This window comes from Mesoplodon mirus, assembly GCF_964341445.2.
Source record: "Mesoplodon mirus genome assembly, chromosome: 5".
In the NCBI taxonomy this organism is placed as follows: Eukaryota; Metazoa; Chordata; class Mammalia; order Artiodactyla; family Ziphiidae; genus Mesoplodon; species Mesoplodon mirus.
Window position 1 is genome coordinate 121,726,423 of NC_138980.1, and position 21,022 is coordinate 121,747,444.

Sequence of the window (21,022 nt, forward strand, 5' to 3'; positions counted from 1 at the left end):
AAAAATCTCTTTTCTAGTGAAGGAAGCCCGTCCCCCAGAATGGAGCTGCTGCACAATATCGATCCAAACTTCGTGGATGTCTCACCATGTGAGTACCTTGTTTATTGCTACTAATTTAAATACTGTTGGTTCACAAAGACAGTTTTATTACCTAGTGTCTCTCTAGCCTAATTCTCTTTCTCCACTTGAGTTTGCTATAAAGGTAAACAGTTCTCCATGGCACCTGTTGTACCAATCTCACTGTGGCTTTGGCGCCACAAAGGGTGAATGCTGCTGAATGGCTTACATGACCTTATAAGCCATTTCCCTCTCCATGACTCAGTTCTCCCATCTATAAAAGGAGAACCCATGGGATCTCTGAGCCTCCTTCTAACTGTAAATGTCATGCTGTTGTTGCCCTGTTCTTACCTGAGAGTGTCAGAGCCTCCTTCTAGAAAACTCAAGGTCAAATAAGCCACCACATCATCTGATCAGGCTGGTCAGGTGCTGCCCAGACCTGCTGAGTCTCATAAACCCATGATGTCCCTGGCAAGGCTGCAATTTAGCTTGATTCTGCCTACTACCGACATTAACCCATAGGGAACCCTATTAATTCCTGCAGGGAAAGAGGCCATGTGGTGCTTTCACATCCCCACAGGTTGGAATAGTCCTATATAAATACCACGCTAGTGGCCCTGATGCCCCTACGTCATGAGTTTGGGCCTGGAAAACCTTAACTATTAGGCCCTTTGCCCAGGTTCCATCATAAGGCCTCATCGTGGGACTGTCTGCAGAAAACAGTGCTCTTATACTCCCTGCATTCACTTGAGTGCTCACATCCCCTCCTTTTAGACATACTGCTACCCCACCATTCAGGCTCTTCTTACTCTTTTATCCTCTCCAATCTGTGTTATAACCTGCCTTAAGATTCCCCCTTCTGGAGAATGACCCCCAGTAATTCTGAGTGTGTCTTCGGGCATCTGAGGTCCAGCTCACCTCGCCAACCTCACTCCAGGCCCTCCTTGCCATCTTCTTGCCCTGCTAGCCACTTGCCATTTCCAAGCATGCAGATCGTCATACTTATGTCTTGAACATAATTTTCCTTATGCCTGAAACACCTTTCCCTGCCTCTCCACAATTTTTCCTCATCCCTTAAAACCCAGCGCAAATGTCCCACCTCTGTGAATGCTTTCCAGAAGCCCTGGAAGAAGCAGTGCTCCTTCCTCTGTGCACCCTTCGTATGTATCTCTGTATAGTGTTCACCAAATTCTCCTGTATGTGCCTGCATTTCCCACTAAGCCGAGAGCTCCCGATATCAGGGTCTATGTCATATTTATCTTTACATCCTCATAAGTTAACACAAACACCCGGCACTTGGTAGGTACTCAGTGATGATTACTTAATGACTGAATGGACAGTTGGAGGAGAGTTGAAATGGAATAAAGACCACCTAGAATCACTAGACGTGGAAAGGAAAGTGCCCTGAGATAGGTAGGAATGGCTACAGGATAGAGAAATTTCTATTTTTATTGGAGTAAACAGACGTCAGTGAGAGAGGCAAGGGTAGTAATATGTCCGATAGGGTAGCCACGAGCCCTGTGTGACTACTGAGCACTTGAAATATGGCTAATTGTGGATCAAGATGTGCTGTGGGTATGCGCACATCCGATTTTGAAGACTGAGTATGAAAAATATAAAACATATATAAGTTTATTACTTGTTGAAGTGACAATACTTTGGATATATTGACTTTAAATATATTGATCGCAATTTCATGTTTCCTTTTCCTTTTTTAATATGCTTAATAGAAAATTTAAAATCACATGTGTAATTTGCATTGCATGTCTATTGGTCTAGAAGAATTGTTCTAGAAAATGCTTGGAAATGATTTGATCAGCTGTGTGAGAGGATCATAGACCTATGATTAGTTACTGTGGAGCTACGTCCATCGTTTAAACTTTTCTCTGCCCCAGCACACCTAGGGATATGACACATTCCAGTCTGTAACCGGCTCACTGCAGAAGTGATTGCTAAACAGGAGCCAGTCATATCAGAATCCCTCAGGGTGGCCAGAAGCGAGGCAGGCACGGTTTTTACAGCTTCTGCGTAATTTAATGCACTGCAAAGCCCAGCATAACCTCCAGGGATGTGCTGAATATGCTGCCCACATTACAGTGGTTTTAAGCTGTCCTCATCCACTAAGTTCCATCTACAAGTGAAAAGCCTTAAGCCCCCTTCACTCACTAAGCTGCATTTTGTCATGGCATCAGAAATGGGAGCTTGAAAACTATACACCCATGTGACCCGACCACAGTGCTGCTTGCCGCATAACCTGCTGTGATTTTTTGCGTGCCCTCAAGTGCCTCTAGCAAAGGAATAGCACAGGCAGAAAGTTTCACCGGTGTAAGAATTGGGGCATGGAAATCAGAAGAGAGAACTGTCTTTGCCTTGCCCCTCGTAGACAGTATGGTCCTGAGCAAGTCCCTTCACTTTTCTTCCACTTGGTTTCCCGCATGTCAATTGCTGGACTTCACTGGGACCCTTTGGCGCTGTCACAAAGTCAGAGACACTTTCTGGCTGCCTGCTGCTCCTTCCCCCTTCCTAGGAGTCCACTCCAGGCCTTCCTGTTGGCCTTTCCTGCCAGCCTGGGGACTCTTGCTCTAACCCTGAATGTAATGAGGGACGTTGTCAGGCCCTGCCATTGACAAAGAGCCACATTCACTGTTGGTTCACAAAAACAGGGTGTCCCCTACTGTGTGTACCTGTGGGTGGCAAGGTGCCACCTCCTCCTTATGCGTGGGCAATACTGGGGCCCTTTTCTGCCCGGTTTTTATATCCATTTCACACCACTGTGTGGCAGAATTAGGAAAAATGGGAGTTGTCTTTGGGGTCCTGTACCTCCAAAGGATGGTGATACAAGCCCAGTTCCTTTTCTGAGCAGTTAGTTAGTGAGGGAAAAATTAAATCCAGCTATAAGAAAATATGTATTTGTAGGACAGCCAAGTCTGCATGTTATATTCACAGAATATGTTTTATGACTACGTTCTAGAGGCTGTTGTGGAATAAAATCAGAAAGCAGCCAATCTAGGGTATCAATGAAGGATTGACAATTGAGTCTGTGTTATCACAGAAACAGTTCTTTGGTTTCTAACTCCAGCACTTCCCAGATGATGTGTACCTACTTATGGGAGAAGAGAGTCATATTCCACCTCCACCTTCCCCAAAGCCACTTCGTCACTTCCTCATCTGTGAGGTGAAGACTGAATTAAGTGACCTCTAAGGTCCCTTCTAGCTTCAGCATTCTGTGGGTTTCTGTATACACAGGATCTCAAGGGAGCAAGCTGCTTCCTCACTCTCTCCTTTTACACCCTGCTGGAAAAGGTGCGCGTGTTAATAAGCAGTGGTGTAGCCAAAGACATGGCTGTAAATAGATGAATACACGTGATAATGTTAGAAACATTATAAGCACTAGAGTAATGTGAATATTATATGATTTTGCTGTTACTACATCCTGCCCACCTTTCTGATCCCCATTCTAAAACATCACTGCATCATTCCAGTTTTTCACCTGCACTGTCTCCTTTAGCTGGTCTTGTTGGCAGTGGTGGACCAATGTCTCCTCCTGTCATGAATTAGAGGAATCGATGTTAGACTTTTCCCAGGGAAGCCCTCCCTTCCATGTAGGACCAGATCCCTCAAAATCTGGCCTCTTGGGTTTTAACATCTATACCACCTCCCTCTTATTCTAAGAGTAGAGGGCACCCGCAGAGGCCCTTCCTACTTGTGGAGTTAGGGTTTTTTCATGGCCACATACTCTTGGTAGGTTGTGGCTTGGGTACTAATAGTAAAAATATTTCCAAAAAAGACTAGTGTACACACACGCACACATACACAAACACACCCCAGAAGTCATAGGATCTCCCGTAGACCAGGAGATTCTACAATAAAGCATAAAGATGTCTCGAAGAACCATAGATCCTACCCATTGGAATGGCTACAGGCAGAAAGGAAGGAATGGAGGAAGGAAAATAACAACTATTGATGAGGATGTGGAGAAACTGGAACCCTTGTGCATTGCTAGTGGGAATGTAAAATGGTATAGCTGCTATGGAAACAGTATAGCAATTCCTCAAAAAATTAAAAACAGAACTACCGTATGATCCAGCAATTCCATACCTGGATATATACCCCCAAAGAACTGAAACCAGGGACTTGAACAGCGCTATTCACAATAGCCAAAAGGCGGAAGCCACCCAAATGTCCATTGACAGAGGAATGGATAAGTAAAATGTGCGACATACATACAATGGAATATTATTATTCAGCCTTTAAAAGAAAGGAAATTCTAACATATGCTGCAACATGGTTAAAACTTGAAATAAGCCAGTCACAAAAAGACAAATACTGTATGATTCCACTTACAGGAGGTACGTAGAATAGTCAAATTCAGAGACAAAAAGTAACATAGTGGTTTCTAGGGATTAGGTGGAGAGGGGAATGGGAGTTGCTGCTTTTTAGTGGGTATAGAGTTTCAGTTTTACAAGATGAAAAGATTTCTGGAGATGGATGGTGGTGATAGCACAACAATGTGAAAGCACTTAATGCCACTGAACTATGGTGGTTACGATGGTAAATTTCATGTTATGTATATTTTACCACAATTTAAAATATTAACGGTAAAATGTAAAATCCAGAAAAAGCATAGAAACTCCATGAAGACAGGATCTGTACCCTTTTCATTTACTGCCACATTCCCAGTGCATAGCACAAGGCCTACCGTCATACTAAGTTCTCAGTAAATATTTGTTAATGATGAACAGATCAACAGGTTAAAGTCCCTGTTTTATTGTCTCTTCGACTTGAACCTAAAAGTGCCTCCAGATGGCAATTCACACTCTCCTCTTAAACCCTGAACTCCCGTCCTACCTTTTGTGCCTAAAAAAAAAATAACACTCACAAGCTACTTTTTATTTTAATTAACATTATCACATACAGATATTTGAAATGATTTATTCAGCATATAAATGCCCACCCTCACCCTTCCCCTAATTGAAAATATCAGATGATGTGGCATTTTCCCTGCTCTCTTCATTCCTTTCCCCGAGACCTCCTTGATGGACAAATACATATTGACAAAGGCCCTGCCCCAGTCCCAGCTCAGCCTGACTTCCCCTCTGAGTTGAGGGCGCTGCTGCTTCTTCCTGTTCTTTGTGCTCTGTTCCCACCCCTGCCTTCCTGGAAGGCTCCCTTTCATTGTTGCATTGGTCACGGGCTCTCTCAGTGCCCCCAAATCTGGCTCTACTTTTATCTCCCCCGCCGCCGGCCCCCATGGCCAGTGTCACACACGTGGGCTGTAATTGCTTTCCTGTGTGCTTTGAGGAAACTTTTTATTCATCTTCAGAGGCTTTGTTCTCAGGTGACCTTGCATGGACATGTTCTCACATAGTATCTTTTTCTTCCTTCCTTCCTTTCTAAGATCCTAAGGTTTATTCTCCCCCTGTGGACACCCCACCCCCACCCCCGCCCCGCCGCATTTCTAGCAGGCTGACCTGACTCAGTGTCTTTCTTCAGCAGTACAGAGTGGGCCGTGGAGGAAACCTGGGCGGGAGCCTGAGGGAAGGGGGTGGTACCGTTTAAGCTGATGTAATGGGAAAGCCTGAAAACATCCAACGTGGTGGGGAGCAGCTGTGATCCCAGATTAGGCTCCGAGGTCCTACAGGTGTGAATTCCGCTCAGCCTGGTTCTGAGGCACTCCAGCTCCAAGCTCTGTGGCTCCCCTCGGTTCTAGTCAGCCTGCCTCAAACCAGGAGGAGAAATGACTTCAAAGGCATTAGTTTGCCTTAGAGAAAATATATATACTCATCTTACAGGCCCCAGGCTTGACCTGGGCCGTTCTGAGGTAAAGATGCTACCACCTCCATCTGTGAGCACAACTCACCTTGGAAGTCAGACGTGGCGTTCTGTGAATCGTCAGAATTCTCACGTCTGCCCAATTGTGTAACGTGTACGTCGATACCCTACACACATGCACACATAGAAAGCACTTAGACTCTGCTGGCAGAAGCTTGATTAGAGATGAAGGGCCCTGACAGATGTTAGCATTTTCCACACCAAAGGCCAAGTCTTCAAAGTGATTCTGTACAGCATTGTTACTATTTCATTGAAAGGGCCTCTTCTCTTTAAAGGTTATAATGGGATGTTATTTCTGCTCGTGATTACAGGGTGAAAGAACAGTCTTTGCTCCCTCCCCTCTCTCACGCATGCATTTTCTGTGCTGAAATTGCCAGATCCATACTCGAGATCCAAGAGTCGTCCAGGTTTGCATGCTTGGCACTGCTCCGTGTTTCCTCTTAAGAGCAAATTCAAATCCATTCCCTGACCTTAGGTTGCCATTTCTGAGATGATTCATTCAGGAGATACTGCCTGCCCACGACGTGCTAGGTACAGTTGTACGTACTGGAAATCACGTAGGCTTTAGGTTTTGTTGGGAAAGAACACAAACACAGCCCCTCACTTCCCTGCTTGATGGCTGTCAGTGGTTACCAACTGCCTACAGCCACAGGCAGACTCCTTAGCCTGCCTCTTACAACCTCTGTCTTTCCACCGAAGCAACCCCTCAGCACCATTGCAATGCCCTCCGCCATCTTCCTCTGCTTCTCTGACCCTTCTCGGGGGCCCAGGTCACATCCCTACTGCTCCATGGAGCCCTGCCTGATCCTTCCAAACTAGAGTCCCTTGAGTTTCTCCAGAGCATCCTGAGACTCTTGCTTCTTCATACTGTAGTTATTTATATTCATGGAGGGCAAGGTTTCATCAGTATAGCTCTCTCGATGCCTTATGTATAGGAGATGTAGACATGCTGAAAGAATGAGTGCTAATACACTAGTCATTTAAGTTCGTTATCATCCACTCATTTAATTAGAATAACTCTAGCAAGAACAATAACCTTATACATTATTTTCAAAGCATGTTCATTTCTTTCTGGGCATATTTGAGAAGTCACAACACAGGATCACTTTCTGTCTTTCAGCCTGAAATGAGATGTTGAGCAGAATTTTAGAAGTTAGATGCGATACCTGAGGCCCACCAGCTGTCAGTGAGATTGCCCATCATTCCAGCCGCTAGAAGGCACATTGGCAGTCAGTTCAGCCACCCGCTTTACAATCCAGATGGAGAAACTGAGGCACCAGGTCACAAACAACTAAGAGATAACAGACCTGGAACTCGGGGCTCTCCAGGTCCAGGCCTCACATACCAGATATGATCTGCTGACTTCAGGGGTCTCTTTGCTTTCTGTTCTACACTGGTTTTGATGGAAAAGTATAATCATCTCACTCGAATAACAGCATGTTGGTGGAGGACTATACATTTAAACGAGGCTGGGAAAACAGATCTCCTTGTGGCACTAACCTTGCTATTTCACATGTAACCTGACGCTGTGGATGACGGCAGCTTCTCTTTGTAAAGCTAGTTAAGGAAACCCGGTTGGTGCCTTGTAGTAATTACTTCTGCGGATGGTGGTGGGGTGAGGGAGCAGGGTGTGGGGATAGGGCAGTGTAGCCTAATGGAACATACAGAGTTCCGGGGTGTCAGAAAGACCTGAATTTGAATTCCAGCTTTGACTTATTTCCTGTGAGCCGGTGGATAAGTTCTTTTTTTTTTTTTTTTTGCGGTACGCGGGCCTCTCACTGCTGTGGCCTCTCCCGTTGCGGAGCACAGGCTCCGGACGCGCAGGCTCAGCGGCCATGGCTCACGGGCCCAGCCGCTCCGTGGCATGTGGGATCTTCCCGGACCGGGGCACGAACCCGTGTCCCCTGCATCGGCAGGCGGACTCTCAACCACTGCGCCACCAGGGAAGCCCTGGATAAGTTCTTTGAGTTATCTGTTTCATCACCTATAAATTGGAGACAGTTATAGCTATCACCTGTAAGTATGTCCAAACAATAACTAACAGCCTAAATCCTGGCTGTTGGATCGGAGGTGCAGTGTCTGCACTTTTTATGTTATGTATTTCTGCAGTTTTATTTTTTAGTAGTGAGCATGCATTACTTCCATAATCGGGAATAAAGCCATAAAGATTTATTTCTAAAAACCAGCTTAGAGGGTTCTTATGGGATTGTAACATCTAGAAGGTTGCTGGGTTCTTGGTGAGTGGAGGTATGGGCCATACCAGAGTTCTTGGTCCCTATGCCCACCTGTCCTGGGTCAGAGAAGCTAGCATGTGACAGCATTTGTCCTCAGCTATTAGCCCTGATACCCTGACTGCCTGAGTTCCATTCTTTCTCTCTATCAAATATAGGAGCTCATTTTACAGCTTGTCACAAAGTTAGCAGAATTTTGTGTCTTCTCTAGCTGCCAGTATTTTTCTGTAGCAGCTCGTCAAATTTTCCTTGGTCTGGGTTGGTACATACCCTCAATCCCAGAGCCTAAACACAGATAACTTTTCTCCTTTTTAATTTTCAGAAGGAGGCTTTTATTCTGCCTCCTTCACTTTGGGGAGTACTAAATGGGTTTGGAAATGTGGCCTTTTTGATGCCAAAGGCAGTCCCACAAGCCTCGTTTCCCATCCGCCCCACTTCACACAGTGCATCTCAAGTAACATACATCAAACCTTCGCTGTTAACACTTGGTGCTGGCGTACTGGCTTTCGTCCTGAGAAAATAAATAAACCAAACCAAACCCACAGCACTTTAAAAACACTAATTAATCCTCACCACAGGCCTAGACTACACAGAAATGGCAAATCCCACTGCCCCAATTTTATGTTTGGAGAAATCAGGGTAAGCACCTTTTTTAAGGCTTCTCAGGGCCAGATAACAGAAACTGACTTGAAGGGCTTGGACTGGGCCTACCTCTGGGAGAAGGGTATCTGGCCATGTGCATGTGGTTACTTGCCCAAAACCCCATTTACACATCAGCTTTTATTTCTTCCCTCAGGGTTATGATGATGCCAAATCCTCTCATTTCCAACTGACTGCTTATTTATTTGGTTACTTTTCTTTAATTCTGGTAGAGCTTAGAAATTTTAGCAATGGCTTCCAAGAGTAGCCTGACGATTCTAGTTTATTAGAAGGTCTATGCTGATTTTGATACTCAACACAGAAATAGACTACCGTCCAAATAGTCCCTTTCAGGTCCAGCCCCTGTGCCCACTCCACCCTCCACACGGGAGCCTTCTTTGTACCCAGGTCTCTTCAAGATTTGGGGATGTCCAGACTGTCTCCTTTCTCTCCCAGTCTAGACCAGACATCTTCCTACCTCAATTCCCCAGTCTTACAGCCTGTAAAGGTAAAGATATATACCGTCTTGAAATTGTCAACCGTAAAATTCTGGAAAAACATAAAACCTCAGTAAATTTTATGGGACAAATCCAGTGGAATTGAAGTGTATTAAGTCCACTTTCTAAATGTTGACTAATCTGGTCAGATTTTTTATGGGCTTTAGGGTGCTTATGTATAAGGCTGAAATGAAACTTTTTAAAACATTTCTGAGAAGTACACTGCAGAAAGCTGAGGACATGGTCTGCCTTAAGTAACCCATAATGTAAGATATTAGTAATCAGGCATTTATAGAATAAAATCTGCTACCACTGGCAGCAAATACCTAGAGAATAAATACATGGTCCGTGCTTCTGAAGAGCCTTTTGAATCAGAGGAAAAATATATATGCCCATGCAATGGTATTAGCACAATTATAAAATAAAGTAGCAACAAATGATAAGCGATAATAAATCAAATACATAGGCATAAGGAGAAATGAAGAAATAATGAGAAGCATTTGGGGTGATTAAGGTAGACTTCCTCAGAAAGTATAGTTTTAAATTTATTATTTCAACAACTTTGGTTTTATCTTTCTTGATTTTAATGTGAATGAAAGAAAATAATAGTTAACATTGTATTAATTTTCTATCAGTGCTGGACCAAATCACCATAAATTGAACGACTTAAACCAACAGAAATTTATCTAGGTTAAAATATGGATCTCACTGGACAAAAATCCAGGGTGTCAGCAGGGCAGCGTTCCTTTCCGGAGGCTCTAAGGGACAATCCATTTCCTTGCCTTTTCCAGCCTCAAGAGGCTGCCTGCCTTGCTGGGCACGTGGCCTCCTTCTTCCATCTTCTCCTTCTTCCATCTTCAAAACCAGCGGTGAAGAGTTGAGTCCTTCTCAGAGCACATCACTCCAGCCTTGCTTCCGTCATCACATCTCCTCCTCTGACCTCTTGCATCCATCTCTTCCACTTAAGAACTCTTGTGCTTACATTAGTCCCAGCTGGATAATCCAGGATACTCTCCCTATTTTAAGGTCACCTGATTAGCAACCTTAACTCCATCTGCAGTATGAATTCCCCTTTGCCATCTAACCTCACATACTCACAGGTTCTGGTCACTTGCTTACAGGTGATATCTTTGGGGGACCATTGTTTTGTCTACCACAGATAGCTACTCTGTTGCACTAGACTTGATGAAAAATACAAAGAGTGCTTATAATCGAGTTGAAGAGAAGAACAAAAACATACAAAAAGTTAAAAGAGAATCAAATACAGTTGAAGTCAACCGTGGTAGAGATGTTACCAGTTCTACTTGATTAACTGCCGGATCATTGCCCTAGAGTCTGATAGAGAGCTGCTGTGCAAGGCTAGTTCGTGAAAGGAAGGGAGCCTTGCTCTGAACACGGTTGTAAGATTCCCTGAGGTGGAGATCAATCCCAGGATGAAGAAGTGTGTCAGTAAAAGGGTGTGTGAGTAAAATAGTTCTGGGGGCAAAGGGAAGGCAGGAAAGAAGAGATGAAAAAGATAAATAAGGATAGGGTGTTAGACAAAGGAGATTAGCCTTGATCCTGTTTGCAGTGGGAAGCTCCCTGTTTGTTTTTTACACAAATAATACATGGGAGGGTTTTTTAGAAAATTTGAAAAATATAGAAACGCTCAGGGATAAATGTAAAAATCACTCTAATTCCACTATGCTGCCACCCCAAAGTAAGCATTGTTAATATTAATGTTTGGTGTGCTTTCCTCTTCTCTCTCTCTCTCCCCTCCACACCCTCACTCACAGACTGACATACACATACGCACACATTCTTAAAGAATGCAGATCATCTGATATATTATTTCATTACCTAATTTTTTTCTTACTTTTTTAATATTATCATTTTATTTTTTTAACATCTTTATTTGAGTATAATTGCTTTACAATGGTGTGTTAGTTTTCTGCTTTATAACAAAGTGAATCAGCTATACACATACATATATCCCCATATGTCTTCCCTCTTCTGTCTCCCTCCCTCCCACCCTCCCTATCCCACCCCTCTAGGTGGTCACAAAGCACCGAGCTGATCTCCCTGTGCTATGCGGCTGCTTCCCACTAGCTATCTACCTTACGTTTGGTAGTATATATATGTCCATGCCACTCTCCCACTTTCTCCCAGCTTACCCTTTCCCCTCCCCAAGTCCTCAAGTCCAATCTCTAGTAGATCTGTGTCTTTATTCCCATCCTGCCCCTAGGTTCTTCATGACCTTTTTTTTTTTTTTTAGATTCCATATATATGTGTTAGCATACTGTATTTGTTTTTCTCTTTCTGAGTTACTTTGCTCTGTATGACAGACTCTAGGTCCATCCACCTCACTGCAAATAACTCAATTTCATTTCCTTTTATGGCTGACTAATATTCCATTGTATGTATGTGCCACATCTTCTTTATTCATTCATCTGTCAATGGACACACAGGTTGCTTCCATGTCCTGGCTATTGTAAATAGACCTGCAATGAACATTGTGGTACATGACTCTTTTTGAATTATGGTTTTCTCAGGGTATATGCCCAGTAGTGGGATGGCTAGGTCGTATGGTAGTTCTTTTTTAAGGAACCTCCATACAGTTCTCCATAGTGGCTGTACCAATTTACATTCCCACCAACAGTGCAAGAGGGTTCCCTTTTCTCCACACCCTCTCCAGCATTTATTGTTTGTAGATTTTTTGATGATGGCCATTCTGACTGGTGCGAGGTGATACCTCATTGTAGTTTTGATTTACATTTCTCTCATGATTAGTGACGTTGAGCATTCTTTCATGTGTTTGTTGGCAATCTGTATATCTTCTGTGGAGAAGTGTCTATTTAGGTCTTCTGCCCATTTTTGGATTGGGTTGTTTGGTTTGTTTTGTTTTTTTTTTTTTTTTTTTTGATATTGACCTGCATGAGCTGCTTGTAAATTTTGGAGATTTATCCTTTGTCAGTTGCTTCATTTGCAAATATTTTCTCCCAGTCTGAGAGTTGTCTTATCGTCTTGTTTATGGTTTCCTTTGCTGTGCAAAAGCTTTTAAGTTTTATGAGGTCCCATTTGTTTATTTTTGTTTTTATTTCCATTACTCTAGGAGGTGGATCAAAAAAGATCTTGCTGGGCTTCCCTGGTGGCGCAGTGGTTGAGAGTCCGCCTGCCGATGCAGGGGACACGGGTTCGTGCCCCGATCCCGGAAGATCCCACATGCCGCGGAGCGGCTGGGCCTGCGAGCCATGGCCGCGGAGCCTGTGTGTCCGGAGCCTGTGCTCCGCAACGGGAGAGGCCACAGCAGTGAGAGGCCCGCGTACAGCAAAAAAAAAAAAAAAAAAAAAAAAAAAAGATCTTGCTGTGATTTATGTCAAAGAGTGTTCTTCCTATGTTTTCCTCTAAGAATTTTATAGTGTCCAATAAATCCATTTTGAATTTATTTTTGTATATGGTGTTAGGGAATGTTCTAATTTCTTTCTTTTACATGTAGCTGTCCAGTTTTCCCAGCACCACTTATCGAAGAGGCTTTCTTTTCTCCACTGTATATCCTTGCCTCCTTTGTCATAGGTTAGTTGACCATAGGTGCATGGGTTTATCTCTGGGCTTTCTACCCTGTTCCATTGATCTATATTTCTGTTTTTGTGCCAGTACCATATTGTCTTGATGACTGTAGCTTTGTAGTATAGTCTGAAGTCAGGAAGTCTGATTCCTCCAGCTCCATTTTTTTCCCTCAAGACTGCTATGGCTCTTCGGTGTCTTTTGTGTCTCCATACAAATGTTAAGTTTTTTTCTCTAGTTCTGTAAAAAATGCCATTGGTAATTTGATATGGATTGCATTGAATCTGTAGATTGCTTTGGGTAGTTTAGTCATTTTCACAATATTGATTCTTCCAATCCAAGAACCTGGAATATCTCTCTATCTGTTTGTATCATCTTTAATTTCTTTCATCAGTGTCTTACAGTTTTCTGCATACAGGTTTTTGTCTCCCTAGGTAGGTTTATTCCTAGGTATATTATTCTTTTTCTTGCAGTGGTAAATGGGAGTGTTTCCTTAATTTCTCTTTCAGATTTTTCATCATTAGCGTATAGGAATGCAAGTTATTTCTGTGCATTTATTTTGTATCCTGCAACTTTACCAAATTCATTGATTAGCTCTAGTAGTTTTCTGGTGGCATCTTTAGGATTCTCTATGTATAGTATCATGTCATCTGCAAACAGTGACAGTTTTACTTCTTGTTTTCCAATTTGTATTCCTTTTATTTCTTTTTCTTCTCTGATTGCCATGGCTAGGACTTCCAAAACTATGTTGAATAAGAGTGGTGAGAGTGGACATCCTTGTCTTGTTCGTGATCTTCAAGGACATGCTTTCAGTTTTTCACCATTGAGAATGATGTTTGCTGTGGATTTGTCGTATATGGCCTTTATTATGTTGAGGTGGGTTCCCTCTATTCCCACTTTCTGGAGAGTTTTTATCATAAATGGGTGTTGAATTTTGTCAAAAGCTTTTTCTGCATCTATTGAGATGATCATATGGTTTTTCTTCTTCGATGTGTTAACATGGTGTATCACATTGATTGACTTGCGAATATTGAAGAATCCCTGCATCCCTGGAATAAATCTCACTTGACCATGGTGTATGATCCTTTTAATATGTTGTTGGATTCTGTTTGCTAGTATGTTGTTGAGAATTTTTGCATGTATATTCATCAGTGATACTGGTCTGTAATTTTCTTTTTTTGTGGTATCTTTGTCTGATTTTGGTATCAGGGTGATGGTGGCCTCACAGAATGAGTTTGGGAGTGTTCCTTCCTCTGCAGTTTTTCGAAAGAGTTTGAGAAGGATGGGTGTTAGCTCTTCTCTAAATGTTTGATAGAATTCACCTGTGAAGCCATCTGATCCTGGACTTTTGTTTGCTGGAAGATTTCTAATCACAGTTTCAATTTCATTACTTGCGATTGGTGTGTTCATATTTTCTATTTCTTCCTGGTTCAGTCTTGGAAGGTTATACCTTTCTAAGAATTTGTCCATTTCTTCCAGGTTTTCCATTTTATTGGCATAGAGTTGCTTGTAGTAGTCTCTTAGGATGGTTTGTATTTCTGCAGTGTCTGTTGTAACTTCTCCTTTTTCATTTCTAATTTTATTGATTTGAGTCCTCTCCCTCTTTTTCTTGACGAGTCTGGCTAAAGGCTTATCGATTTTGTTTATTCTCAAAGAACCAGCTTTTAGTTTTATTGATCTTTGCTATCGTTTCCTTCATTTCTTTTCCATTTATTTCTGATCTGATCTTTATGATTTCTTTCCTTCTGCTAACTTTGGGTTTTGTTTGTTCTTCTTTCTCTAGTTCCTTTAGGTGTAAGGTTAGATTGTTTATTTGAGATTTTTCTTGTTTCTTGAGGTAGGGTTGTAGTGCTATAAACTTCCCTCTTAGAACTGCTTTTGCTGCATCCCATAGGTTTTGGATCGTCATGTTTTCGTTGTAACTTGTCTTTAGATATTTTTTGATTTCCTCTTTGATTTCTTCAGTGATCTCTTGATTGTTTAGTAACGTATTGTTTAGCCTCCATGTGTTTATGTTTTTTACATTTTTTTCCCTGTAATTCATTTCTAATGTCATAACATTGTGGTCAGAAAAGATGCTTTGATATGATTTTCTTAAATTTGCTGAGGTTTGATTTGTGACCCAAGATGTGATCTATCCTGGAGGATGTTCTCTGTGCACTTGAGAAGAAAGTGTAATCTGCTGTTTTTGGAGGGAATATCCTATAAATATCAAGTAAATCTAGCTGGTGTATTGTGTCATTTGAAACTTGTGTTTGCTTATTAATTTTCTGTTTGGATGATCTGCCCATTGGTGTAAGTGAGGTGTTAAACTCTCCCACTATTATGGTGTTACTGTCGACTTACTGTTTTATAGCTGTTAGCCATTGCCTTATGTATTGAGGTGCTCCTATGTTGGGTGCATATATATTTATAATTGTTATATCTTCTTTTTGGATTGATCCCTTGATCATTGTGTAATGTCCTTCCTTGTCTCTTGTCACATTCTTTATTTTAAAGTCTATTTTATCTGATATGAGTATTGCTACTCCAGCTTTCTTTTCATTTCCATTTGTATGGAATATGTTTTTCCATCCCCTCACTTTCAGTCTGTATATATCCCTAGGTCTGAAGTGGGTCTCTTGTAGACAGCATATATATGGGTCTTGTTTTTGTATCCATTCAGCAGGCCTCTGTCTTTTGGTTGGAGCATTTAATCCATTCACGTTTAAGGTAATTATCGATTTGTATGTTCCTATTACCATTTTCTTAATTGTTATGGGTTTGTTTTTGTAGGTCCTTTTCTTCTCTTGTGTTTCCCACTTAGAGAAGTTCCTTTAGCATTTGTTGTAGAGCTGGTTTGGTGGTGCTGAATTCTCTTAGCTTTTGCTTGTCTGTAAAGCTTTTGATTTCTCCATCAAATCTGAATGAGATCCTTGCTGGGTAGAGTAATCTTGGTTGTAGGTTCTTCCCTTTCATCACTTTAAATATATCATACCACTCCCTTCTGGCTTATAGAGTTTCTGCTGAGAAATCAGCTGTTAACCTTATGGGAGTTCCCTTGTATGTTATTTGTCATTTTTCCCTTGTTGCTTTCAATAATTTTTCTTTTTCTTTAATTTTTGTCAGTTTGATTACTACATGTCTCGACGTGTTTCTCCTTGGGTTTTTTTTGCGTGGGATTCTCTGAGCTTCCTGGACTTGGGTGGCTATTTCCTTTCCTATGTTAGGGAAGTTTTCAGCTATCTCTTCAAATATTTTCTTGGGTCCTTTCTCTCTCTCTTCTCCTTCTGGGACCCCTATAATGCAAATGTCGGTGAATTTAATGTTGTCCCAGAGGTCTCTTAGGCTGTCTTCATTTCTTTTCATTCTTTTTTCTTTATTCTGTTCCACAGCAGTGAATTCCACCATCTGTCTTCCAGGTCACTTATCCGTTCTTCTGCCTCAGTTATTCTGCTATTGATTCCTTCTAGTGTATTTTTCATTTCAGTTATTGTATTGTTCATCTCTGCTTGTTTGTTCTTTAATTCTTCTAGGTGTTTGTTCTTTAATTCTTCTAGGTCTTTGTTAAACATTTCTTGCGTCTTCTCGATCTTTGCCTCCATTCTTTTTTCGAGGTCCTGGATCATCATCACTATCATTATTCTGAATTCTTTTTCTGGAAGGTTGCCTATCTCCACTTCATTTAGTTGTTTTTCTGGGGTTTTATCTTGTTCCTTCGTCTGGTGCATAGCGCTCTGCCTTTTCATCTTGTCTATCTTTCTGTGAATGTGGTTTTTGTTCCACAGGCTGCAGAATTGTAGTTCTTCTTGCTTCTGCTATCTGCCCTCTGGTGGATGAGGCTATGTAAGAAGCTTGTGCAGTTTCCTGATGGGAAGGACTGGTGGTGGGCAGAGCTAGCTGTTGCTCTGGTGGGCAGAGCTCAGTAAAACTTTAATCTGCTTGTCTACTGATTGGTGGGGCTGGGTTCCCTCCTTGTTGGTTGTTTGGCCTGAGGTGACCCAACACTGGAGCCTACCTGGCTCTTTGGTGGGGCTAATGGCGGACTCTGGGAGGGCTCACGCCAAGGAGTACTTCCCAGAACTTCTGCTCCCAGTGTCCTTGTCCCCGTGGTGAGCCACAGCCACCCCCCCACCTCTGCAGGAGACCCTCCAACACTAGTAGGTAGGTCTGGTTCAGTTTCCTGTGGGGTCACTGCTCCTTCCCCTGGGTCCTGACGCAAACACTACTTTGTGTGTGCCCTCCAAGAGTGGAGTCTGTGTTTCCCCTAGTCCTGTCGAAGTTCTGCAGTCAAATCCCGCTAGCCTTCAACATCTGATTATCTAGGAATTCCTCCTCCCATTGCCAGACCCTCAGGTTCAGAAGCCTGATGTGGGGCTGAGAACCTTCGCTCCAGTGGGTGGACTTCTGTGGTATAAGTCTGCTCCAATTTGTGAGTGACCCACCCAGCAGTTATGGGATTTGATTTTATTGTGATTGTGCCCCTTCTACCTTCTCATTGTGGCTTCTCCTTTGTCTTTGGATGTGGGGTATCTCTTCTGGTGAGTCCCAGTGTCTTGCTGTCAATGATTGTTCAGAAGTTAGTTGTGATTCCAGCGCTCTTGCAAGAGGGAGTAAGCGCACGTCCTTCTACTCCACCATCTTGAACCAATCTCCTATGTTTACTCTTTTAGTAATTTTCAAGTATACAATACAGCATTGTTATCTATATTCACCATACTATACTTTAGGTCCCCAGAACTTTTGAATCCTGTAATTGGAAGTTTGTACCTTTCAACCACCATTCCCATTTCTCCTACTTGGTTGGAAGCAGCAGTCCTCACCTTATAATTTTCAAGGTTAATTTCTTTTTAAAAAATTTTTATTTATTTATTTTAAGGCTGTGTTGGGTCTTCGTTGCTGCGTGCAGGCTTTCTCTGGTTGAGGCTAGCAGGGGCTACTGTTGGTTGCAGTGCGCAGGTTTCTCATTGCAATGGCTTTTCCTGTTGTGGAGCACAATCTCGAGGCACGGGGGTTCAGTAGTTGCAGCACACGGACTCAGTAGTTGTTGCACGTGGGCTCAGTAGTTGTGGCTCACGGGCTTAGTTGCTCTGCAGCATGTGGGATCTTCCCGGACCAGAGCTAGAACCCATGCACCCTGCATTGGCAGGCGGATTCTTAACCATTGCACCACCAGGGAAGTCCCAAGGTTAATTTCTTAACATATCACCAATGCATTTGAATTTTTTTCTTTTAAAAATAAACTTATATAGCTTGTTTTGCTGTTTTTGGAGGGAGGGTCTATTGAGATTTGTAGTTCACCATACTGCCAGAAATGAACATTTACTATGAGGCATCAGTTAGAGAACTATTTTTTTTATTCAGTTAATATTTTCAGCATCGTGTATTGAATTATTCATTCTTGTTCACTGTCTTAGTTTTGGTTCACAAAAAAGTAGAACATGAGACAAAGACTTGCATGTAGTCAGTTTACTTGGGAAGTGATCCCAGGGTGCAGGAGTGAAGAACAAATTTAATTTTATGTAAATTACTTATAGATTTCAATGTTCGCTTCCTTTTACTATAACTAATTTTATCTTGAGATAGAAATTTCATTTTGATTCTTTTTTTGGTTGGTTTAGGTACATCTTTGAATTATCTTCTTTCCATGGAAATTTCATGGGTGGTGTGCTTTCTGAGGCCTTGAATATTTGAGAATCTTTCTGTTACTTTCATGCATAATGACAACTTTGTTGGTAAATAATTCCAAGGTCACAATTTTTCCCTTCACAATTCTTTAGACATTGCTTATGGTCTCTGACATTTGTTATTACAGAGAAGTAACCTCAGTACACCCTGATAGCCTTGCTTTGCAGGTATCCAGTTTTTCTCCCTCTGCCTAGATAATTATAGTGTTCTGTCTTTGGTACTGATAGTTAAAAATATTTATATCACCAATGTATTTTGGATTTAGTTCATCAGCATTTCCTGGTACACAGTGAGCACTGCACAAGTCAGAGTTTGTTTGTTTGTTTGTTTTAAACCCCAGGGAGGTTTTTGTTTGATCTGTCTTTGGATTTTATCTCTGTTAAATGCGCTCTGGTCTTTTGGGCAGTAACACGACTTACATGTGTGTTAGATAAATTTTTCCTTCATATATATGTTTTTTCACTTCTCAATTTTATGTCTTTGTCCTTTTCCCCTACAGTCTGGGGTGAGTTCCACTTTGCTGATTTTATTTTATTTTTTCACAGATCTCATTCTACTTCTCTTTTATGCTTCCAATGGCTTTTCAAAATGTAAGATGGCAATTATCTTTCCTCACTGCCTTTCTATAGGCTTCCCAGCTCTTTTTATTAAGAAAAATTACCAGGTTTATTGTTATATCTTTTGCTTCTTCCTTCACAGAGTTAATATTTCACTTGATTGTATGAAGTACACAAAACTGATGCTGACAGCTTCCTCTTTCTCTTCAGTAAATAGTTTTCAGGTATGCCGTGCCTCTGCCTCCAGTGATATGTTTATCTCCTTCTTTTATGTTGTGAAATAGTTTCATATTTCTGTATATTTTAATACGTTCCATGTTGGCATTGTTTTGTTACTGAGTGTAAATTAGCTGGTTTTTGCTAAAAATGGCATAGGTGGATTATCTTTGGGTTCCATCTCTGTATGTTGTTAGAATAATCTCAACTATAAAAACAGAAGAACTAGTTTACATGAGATATAGAGAACTAGTTCAGTGATCTAATAGCCAGTGGCTGAGGAGGAGTGATCTGGTGCACTGAGACATCCTAATAAGGGAAAATAATCTTTAGGTGATCTCTTTGTATTTGATGTAGCCATTGATGTGGAGTCAGTTTTTTTGTTGTTGTTTGTTTTTTTTTGTGGTACGCGGGCCTCTCGCTGTTGTGGCCTCTCCCGTTGTGGAGCACAGGCTCCGGATGTGCAGGCTTAGCAGCCATGGCTCACGGGCCCAGCCACTCCACGGCATGTGGGATCTTCCCGGACCGGGGCACGAACCCGTGTCCCCTGCATCGGCAGGCGGACTCTCAACCACTGTGCCACCAGGAAGCCCCTGGAGTCAGTTTTATGGTCATTTCTCATCTACCCAGATTCTGTTCCAGGTATGCAGGTTCCTTTCCTTGTGCTACTGTACCCCATATTAGGATGGACCCCCTGCATGCAATCCTCCTTCCCATCTAGTGTGCTAGAGATGCTCTTGGGCTTCCTGGCATAGGTGATTTCTAATACTCTTGACCCATAGTAATCAAAGAGGTTCTCACTTGGAGGCTTCCATTCTGTTCTTCTGAACTGCCCTGATTTCCAAGTTAGAAATGTTTGTTAAAGTCTACTAGTGTGTCTCTTACTGATCTCCTGGGGCACTGGACTATTTTCTCAGGAAAGGAGCTGTCAGCCAGCTTTAACTCCTCCCTTGAAAATGTGAGGGGTGTTAGATACCTGTGCTAGTTGCCCCCTTTCCTAACTGTGTCCACATAAGCAGTTTTGAACAGGGTACACACATGATTTAAGTAAGGGAATTGAGAGAAAGCACATGAAGGAAAATAAAGAAAAGAAACGAATGTTGACAATGCACTGTGTTCTAGGCTCTCTCTAGGCACCCTCCCTCCCCTCCCCCATACCTGCATTTCTTTTCTTTAGAGTGCATATCACCATCTGGCATAATTATATTTTAAATACTTATTTGTTTATCATCTTCCTCTCCCATTAAAATATAAATTCCACAAGGGCAGACAGTTTTGTCTTTTGTATTCATAACTGTCCCCAAGTGTCTAGAGCAGTGGCACAACAAAAAGCAGTGGTCAAATACATGTCCTTCTTTATTTAAAAACAAGTGGAAAAAGGAAAGACTTGGGAAAGACTTAAATATCTTGTAAAAAGAGATTAGATAGATATCAGAGTACTTGATTTTTAATAGCTAATGTTTGTTCATAAAGTAAGACAAAAACCTTAGATTTGGCTTAATTGATGGTAAATAAGAGTCTGACACTAGTATAATTTATAATGACTTAAACAGGAAGTCACGATTATTTTGACCACTTAGAAAAAATTCGTTTCAGTGCCTTTCTTCTATATCATTTTGTAAAAACTCCTTCCAGATAATAATTTGGTACTTACCTGACTTTTAGCTCTTTTCTCAAAAGAGAAAATAAGAATAAAAGAGGAAAGAGAAAGAAACTCAGCTCAAGTACCACCCTCCTTTATAATCATTTGCCTGAGGTGTAAGAATTATTTGTAAGATATATA

At 41.8% G+C, this 21,022-nt stretch overlaps 1 protein-coding gene across 3 annotated transcripts in view; it reads left to right on the forward strand.

Annotated features, from left to right (window-relative positions):
• The window catches only part of ARSB (arylsulfatase B), a 194,663-nt gene that overhangs the window by 115,726 nt on the left and 57,915 nt on the right, over nucleotides 1-21,022 (forward strand). For 2 of the 3 annotated variants that reach the window (XM_082620315.1, XM_082620314.1), the window contains exon 6: nucleotides 18-88. In XM_082620315.1, the coding sequence (XP_082476441.1) occupies nucleotides 18-88 (71 nt within the window). Of the gene's footprint in view, nucleotides 1-17; nucleotides 89-19,165; nucleotides 19,190-21,022 lie in introns of those variants that run through there. The other variant, XM_082620316.1, reaches the window with a different exon arrangement.